This window comes from Lactuca saligna, chromosome 4 (assembly GCF_052625555.1).
Source record: "Lactuca saligna cultivar CGN05327 chromosome 4, ASM5262555v1, whole genome shotgun sequence".
NCBI lineage: Eukaryota > Viridiplantae > Streptophyta > Magnoliopsida > Asterales > Asteraceae > Lactuca > Lactuca saligna.
The window spans coordinates 222,475,023-222,483,196 of record NC_136420.1 but is presented as its reverse complement, the minus strand read 5'-3'; the positions used below and the strand labels follow the sequence as shown (position 1 = coordinate 222,483,196).

General features: G+C 33.1%; 1 protein-coding gene across 1 annotated transcript; it reads left to right on the top strand.

Moving 5' to 3' along the window:
- Positions 1 to 1,802: 1,802 nt before the first annotated feature.
- On the top strand, positions 1,803 to 3,944 carry LOC145043345 (putative WRKY transcription factor 15). Its single transcript, XM_078991976.1, has 3 exons — positions 1,803 to 2,656; positions 2,767 to 2,892; positions 3,578 to 3,944. Exons 1-3 carry the CDS (start codon positions 1,884 to 1,886, stop codon positions 3,738 to 3,740), a joined length of 1,062 nt encoding a protein of 353 aa, XP_078848102.1. The 5' UTR covers positions 1,803 to 1,883; the 3' UTR covers positions 3,741 to 3,944.
- Positions 3,945 to 8,174: the final 4,230 nt, after the last annotated feature.

Below are 8,174 nucleotides of genomic sequence, written 5' to 3'. Positions count from 1 at the left end.
GTAGGTGAGACTACGCTCTACAACTTTCGTTTAGATTTCATCGGATAATTTTGAATTTATTTTTATTATTTATTTTTAGTTGGTCGGGACAGGAAAACTCCGTTATAAATTCATAACTTCTTCATCCGACGTCCGTTTTCGCCTATCTTTTTATCGTTTCACTACTATTAACGAGATCTTCAATTATCGTTTAGATTGTCGGCTAAAAACCGTTCGGTCTCAAATCGAGTATTCGGGCTGCATACTTCTAAGTTGAAACTTAGAAAAATCATAACTTCCTCATACGAAGTCAGATTTGGGCGTTCATTTTATGCACGCTCTCGGTTTAACGAACTCTACGACTTTCGTTTAGATCACTAAGGCTAAAGATCGCTCTAACGTAAATTTCACTTTTTATGTCATTCAACGTTGCCGGTTCTGTCACGAAACTTCGACATGTCATAACTTTTTCGTTATAACTCGGATTTCGGCATTGTTTATATCTTCAGAATCCTTGTTTCAACCACTACATCTTTATGCAAAGATATCGGGCTTATCTCACACTTCAAATTTGACGCTTATTTTATTCTTAATTCATTAAATTATAGTAATTAAGAAAATAAACACATAATTCACATAATATTCAAATATTTCATCATTAATACTCCAAAAAGAGTTATAAGGGTTAACCTAAAGTATTACATCAATGATAATGCTTAGTCTGGAAACGCGGACGTTACAGGTTCCAAGCCGACTCAGTTGTTTTGGCTGATAACTTGAGCATAGGATCTTTTATCCACATAATCGTTACTGCTAATGTTCTGTTGAGCCGAGAATGCAGTCGATCTTTTCCTTGGATTATGTTTTACTTGTAGCTCCTTTCTTTCACGCCTTGCAATGACCCCAGAATATTGTGTATGTATAAGACATCGTTTAGCTTAGACTCCATGGTTTTGATATCATCCACCCCAAGAAGCGGATGAATCGGTAGTTCTTCCCATTCTTGCGCCTGTTTTCGCCAAAGTAGATATCAATCAATCAACCAAAGTGTGAGGAAATCTTTCTGAATTCAGTCTTGGTTGCTCCATTTACTATGTTAGAAATAAAGAAACTAGTCGCTTCTGATTCGTTGCCTCTTTGCTTCGATGATTTTCGTCGCATAAACTCCGTCCATCCATCCTCCCTTGGGAGCATTTACACTATACTCAAGCAATTTTTGTTTTTTAAATTTTTAGTTGAGTGCTTTGGTTCTGTAAAATTAATTCGAAATACAAGGAGGTGTTTGGATAGAAAAAAAGAGGTGCTTATTACTTATTCCCACAATAAGTTAATTTAAGTGTTTGGATAAAATTCAGCTTATTATGCTAAATAAGCTAATTTTAATAAGCATTCATCGTCATGCTTATTGCTTATTGCTTATTTCTACCACAAATAAGCTATAAAAATAAAATAAAAATCTAATCCAAACACCCTCAAGAACAATTTACCGAAGTTAAGTCTTGAACGACAAATCTCACAAATAAAAAAGACAAAAAAAAAGCAAATAATAATAATAATAATAATAATAAAATCTCACAAATTAAAAAGACAAAAAATGCAAATAATAATAATAATAATAATAATAATAATAATAGTAGTAGAAGAAGTATTATTTTTGTAAATCACCGTTTAAACATTAAAAACCGATTCTTCTGGTAAATCCGGGTCCCACCAAAAATACAGTCTACTTTGACCTTTGCACAGCCACCTATTTTCCACACGTAGAGCCATTATTGGTTCGGAGCTTTGACCACAAATACAAAGAACATTGATAGTTTGATGCGTTGAATCCAGACCCCATAAATCCTTAAATCCCCTTCTTTCATCTTTACCTTTTTCTCTGGGATTTGTTGTTTGAATTTTTCATGGCGGTGGATTTGATGAATACTTACAGAACCACCGCTTTACACAACAAAATTGAAGAAAATTCCGTCCAAGAAGCGGCCGCCGCCGGTCTACAAAGCGTCGAGAATTTCATCAGATTACTATCTTCATCTTCACAATCGTATCAGAGTAATGCTAACACAACGTCCTCATCGTCTTCTTCTCCGCCTGCCGGAGCTACGGATTCATCTGCAACCACCGACTATGTAGCGGTTGTAGATGTTGCAGTTACCAAGTTTAAAAAGTTCATCTCTCTTCTCGATCGGAATCGCACCGGTCATGCTCGGTTCAGACGTGGCCCTGTTTCTGTTTCTGTTTCTAATTCTAATTCTAACCCACCTGAGAAAATTTCTCCGTTGGTTCCTGCGCCGGCGAGTGTTCCCCATCAGAAGCTGTATTCTCCGGCGCCGATACAGCAGCGTACACCACCAGTTCCGCAGCCGACTCTCCACCATCCGTTGGCGATATCCGGATCGTTTGACCGGAAAGATTTTCCGGTAACCACCATTAGTTTTGCTCCTCCTCCTCCTCCCGCCTCTCAGGCGAATTCCTTTAGGTCGACGTTGACTGGAGACACAGATAGTTTACAGCCGTCGATGTCTTCTGGGTTTCAGATTACAAATATGTCTCAGGCCTCCTCTGGTTGTCAGCCGAATATGTCATCTTCTTCTTTCAAAAGGAAATGTAACTCCATGGATGATTCTCACACCAAGTGCGCTAATTCTTCTGGGCGTTGCCATTGTTCAAAGAAAAGGTAATTCATCATCTTCCACACAAAGATTCACCGATACATACAATCATCAAATTTTGAATTCTGGGATTTGATTAATCGGGATTTGTTTTTAACCTGGTCAAAATTTGCAGGAAATCGAGGATGAAGAAGGTGGTAAGAGTGCCGGCGATAAGCATGAAGATGGCCGATATACCGCCGGACGATTACTCGTGGAGGAAATACGGTCAAAAACCGATCAAAGGTTCTCCACATCCGAGGTAAATTTCTTGTTTTTTAGTCTCAAGATCTCTTGTTACCTTGATTCAGTTCATCATAGTTGATATCGGAAGAACTGGGTTATTAACTCAGTGAGTGTCACAAACTCGGTGACTCGTTGACTAAGTGGTATCCATCGATATATTATTTAATGTTGAAAATAATTGTGGGGGAATTATGCGGTCATTGTGATTTGTGAGGCTGTGGAGAATGAAGTCGTCCCATGAGTGTGAAAGTTTGACTCATGTTTGTGGGTATTTTGGTAATTAACCATGTGGGTCCTTAAATAAGTAGACTTTTCCATTAAGAAATGCCAAAAGAGAATTCCTTCTTCAAATGGAATGTCACTCGTCAATTATTAGAGTTGTAGTATTCGAAAAGGATAAAACAAGAGTCAACCTGTCTACAAATAGTCAAATTACTTTGTTCTTGTATTAAAAACTAAACTAATTCATTTCACATTATTAAAAACAAAGACAACTTTGAAAGATTAGACAACCAAGAACAAAGGTGATTCTCTTGTTTAAAATATTTTTAGTGCGAGGGATGATAATGGGGAATATGATTATGGGGAAAGGTTATAATAAATCTTTTATGAAAAGTATAAAGGTGTATTTTTAATAAAACCATATTTGGTTAGGGTGAATTGAAAATCATCTAATTGATCTATTTTATTTATTTATTTAGGGGTTATTACAAATGTAGCAGTCTTAGAGGTTGTCCTGCAAGAAAGCATGTTGAAAGAGCTTTGGATGATGCTTCTATGCTCATTGTGACATACGAAGGAGAACACAACCATTCTCACAATGTGAACGACACACCGGGAGCCATAGTTCTTGAGTCATCTTGAATTGCATGAAAGTCGTGTTCGTTTAAATCGCAAAAATCGTAATTTAACATGAGAAACAAAATATAAATCTTAATTGTGACTTTTCCAAGTTGTAAAGGGAGAAAGGATTTGTGTAGCCTATCAGGAGAGATTTGATGTGCATTTAGACGTTTGTTTTATAAATAACTTAATGTTAATATATGTTCCGTGTATCTTGATTCTCAATTCTTGATTTGAGCGGTATGTTTATCACCTAAATTGTGTTTTTTCTTGTGTTTTTTACATGCTGTATTTATATCTGATTGAAGCTACAAGTATACCTAAGTTTCATTAGTATAAAATAAAGGGGAGGTAAGGTGTTAGTATGTAACATCCGTCTTTTTATAAAACAAATTACTATGGTTTAAAAACATTTTATGAGATTCAAGTTATCTTTATCAAAACCTCGTCGAACAATTTTGAATCTCTAAACCATTATACAATGATTTATAAGTTATATAAAATGGGCGTTACAACCGATACAAAACTAATCATATTATAACAGTGAAAAGGGTTGTAATATAAGTACCATTTCTAACCAAATTTATCCCTCTTAAAATCAATCTAATTAATTTTTTAACTTTTGATTTGACATCATCAGATTATATATATATATATATATATATATATATATATATATATATATATATATATATATATATATATATATATATATATATATATATAAGATTAAAATATAAAGTAAAAAAGAATTAAACACCGATTTTATAAAGTCGTTCGAATTTATCATGTCGCTCGATTAATAAAATGTCGTTCAAAATTTATAATAACTAGAAATGTTTCTCCCGCGTTGCGGGGATTGGAAGGTATTGGTTCGAGAAGTATATTGCTTATCTCTTCAATTCGTCTATTTAACTTTGTTGTTTCGTAACACTGATAAGCAATGCAACGGAATCATACCTGATACTCGATTTGCTTTTTACCTACAATTTCCTTGAAAAACCACCAAAAATGCTATGCAAGAAAGAGAAAATACTTAAATTGATTTGTTTATCATAACAACTTATCAAAAAAAAAAAAAAATGGTGAAATGCACCAATAACTTTAAACATTTTTTATAAGCAGGGATCCAATTGATTTTAGTTTCTGTGGAGTTTTTCTAGTGGAAGTGCTTTTCCTCTTTCATAATCAATTCAACCCAAATTGATAAATTAAGAAGAAACACAAAAAACTTAAAGAGAAAGTGCCAACACACACAAATAATTAGCCATGCGTTTAACTTCTATTTTAAAGAAACAGAATGTGCTATTTGTGTACATATCGATTAGGCTGCCATGTTCATTCGATGTATCAATGTGCATTTTATCTTCACTAATAGTGCACTTCATAATGAAGAATTACTATCGTGGAATCCACTTGTCATGGGAATTTCGGGTAATTTGATGGTCCTAGTGGACAATATTGCTATTTTGGAGTCAACATTTTAAAATCATCCCGTTTGTATGTATGCTCTGTATACCACCTAAATATGAAAAAATGCAACAAATAGAAATATGATTTGGTTTTTGGAAAAGAAATAAAATAAATTGTTAAAAACAAAACCAAAAGGTGTAAACTCAAAGTACATTGATATTTAGTGTTTCTTTTTTAGTAAAAAAATCAAAACAAATTACAAAAAGAAAAAAACTATAAATTCAAAGTATAGTGCTATTTATTGCATTTACAACCAAAAAAATAGAAGATGCACGAAATGGTAATCTATTTTGGTTTTTTGGTAAAGAAATAAAAAGAAATTGCAAAAAGATAGAAAAAAAATACATATAAATTCACAGTGCTTTGCTATTTAGGGCTTTTCAGTCATAAAAATGGAAAATGCACCTAATAGCAATGTAGTTTGGTTTTTGGAAAAAAAATCAATATACAAAAAAATAGAAAAAAAATGTGTAAACTCAAAGTTCGTTGCTATTTATTCATTTACCACCTAAAGATGGAAAAGCAGAAATGACAATGTACATTGCTATTTAGCGAATTTACCACTTAAATATATTGCTATTTAGCGAATTTACCACTTAAATATAAAAACTGTAGCAAATGAAAATGTAATTTGTTTGGTGATAAAGAAATCAAAAAACTTGGAAAAAACAGAATCTATACAACCATCAAAATTCAAAATTCAAAAACAAACCAATTCAATTTTTTATTAAACTAAAACAAATTAAATTATAAATTATAACATAATGTTTAACAAATAAGAAAAAAAAACCTATTATGCTGATGTGGATGACTGATTGGAGACGCAAACCCAGAAGATACATATTCATCCAGATAGATGCTTCGATAAATAAAATACCGAAGTCCAGATAGACCACTACACCTGTAACCATAATTGTTCCATTGGTTGTTGTTTACTGATGAGTTAAATGAAATAAAGATCTAGAATTAATAGATGGATCAACGACAAAACCTTCAAGAATCTAATTTACTAATTTATTATTAAAAAAAGAAAAAGGAAAAGGAAAAGTCACATCATCATGTCTGCATTCTTTAAGATGGAAAAACGCTTGTGAATTTGTAGTCAGCAAGGTTAAGTATGGATTAGCCTGTGAAATAATTTATAAGCGAAAACATAACTATATTTTTAATAAAAAATTTAAAAACTTATGTCAGGATATTCTGCAACATATTATACAACAATATCATTGATTTAATCACATTTGTAAATAATAATAAAAATACTTGCGCGTTAATCTCAACGCTTCCATTTCTGAGATGTCCGAAATGATGAACAAGATGATTTCCTTCATGTTGACCAAATTTCGTTTCGTATGTCTACACAACCAAGGCTTCTTGATATATGATGTAAATTCCAAAAACAGGAACGTTTCCAATAATGCCCTTCACCATCTTAATGAATCTACTACGTCTGTCTATTTTATATTCTTTTGTGATTTAAAACAAATAAGGCGATTCAGTTTCAGAAAAAACAGTACAAAAATCTAGAGTTATATGAAACAATCTAACCATTTTGAGCTAAAACGACCGCGTCCAATCTATCCATCTAACATTGTTGCAGATCGGAGAGACAAAATGCTTCATGGAATTGGCACTATAGCATGAAAAAAAGATTTATTAAAAAATAAAAATAGTTAAAAGAGAAGTAGCCACATACCCATTTTAGCCAGATGCATACTCCATGGATTTGTTTAATTTCTTTAATAATTCAATTTCCACGGCCCTTGAAGCTTTTCTTGATCAGAAAATAGAATATTTATTATATATTTATAGTCAAGATCTAAATGTAATAAAAATGGGAAAAGGAAAAAAAAACTTTATTAAATTGGCTTTGATCTGATTATTAACTTAGGATTAATGTTATGATTCATAACCATATTCCAAATAATTTTTTTCATTAATTGCTGTAAAGTTGTTACTATAAAACATTTAAAAGTAATTTTGTCCAAAAAAATTAATTATATTTGTGTTATTTAAAGTTGTGTGAATGCTAAGGTCGCTACGCACCATATCATTTTGATGAATTAGTAACCGAAAGAAATGCGAGGGCATTTTTGGCATTTCGAAAAGTGTTAGCAGGTTGATTGATATAAGAAAAGGGAAAAAAACTAAACGGCTTTGACATGTAGAAATCAACTAACCCACTTTCACATAGAAAAAAAAACAAATTCTTGCAAACTGTGAAACAGGCCTTGTCCAAAAATCTATTGTCCTTAATGATGGAAAGCATTTTCATGTAACGTCTGATTCCTGGTACACATTTAATTTCATAATTTATTCATTTTGTAGAGCAACTTGACGAGTTGTGAGCCCCAAAATCATCAAGTAGAGATAAGAAGGGGCACGGGATTTAAGCAACCTACTCGATGAGTCGAGAGCCCTTAACTCGATGAGTAGGCTGGCAGGGGTGAAATCCTAATTTCAAGTTTTTGCACCCTATTTAAGCATTAATCCCCTTATGCTAGCCTCATTTCTAGCCTCCAAGTCCCAAACCCTAAATCCAGAAACCCTAATGCATTTATGAGTCTGTGAGCCATTCTTGAGTGAAGTTTTGTGTGTGTTGAAACTTTTGAAGGAATGAGAAGCTTGGGGATTCAAGAAGAAGCTAGTAGATCCAAAGACTCCATTTCATTCTCATCATTTCCTAGTAAGGAAGTCTTAAACTTGCTTAGTAACTTCTTAGATCCCCTTATTATCATTTTATTAAGTTTTTTGGTCCAAGAAACATGATCTTTGGGAAATGGACATCCCAAGTGAGTGTACCTTCAGATCTAGAACCTTGAAGGGCTCTTATAGCATAAAGGTGCAAACTTTATGGCCATTGAAGCCCTATGCAAGCTTTAGGATGTCATTTTGGCATTTTAAGCTCCAAAAGGCCATTCATGGAGAGAAAGCTGGAAGCTTTACGTGTTCTTGTAGTGTCTAGGGTCCATATCTTAGTTT

Coding starts and splice junctions, on each gene's coding strand:
- LOC145043345 (XM_078991976.1), top strand. CDS start 1,884: ATGGCGGTGGATTTGATGAATACTTACAGAACCACCGCTTTACACAAC. Junction 2,657..2,766: donor TGCCATTGTTCAAAGAAAAG/GTAATTCATCAT, acceptor CAAAATTTGCAG/GAAATCGAGGATGAAGAAGG. Junction 2,893..3,577: donor AAAGGTTCTCCACATCCGAG/GTAAATTTCTTG, acceptor TTATTTATTTAG/GGGTTATTACAAATGTAGCA.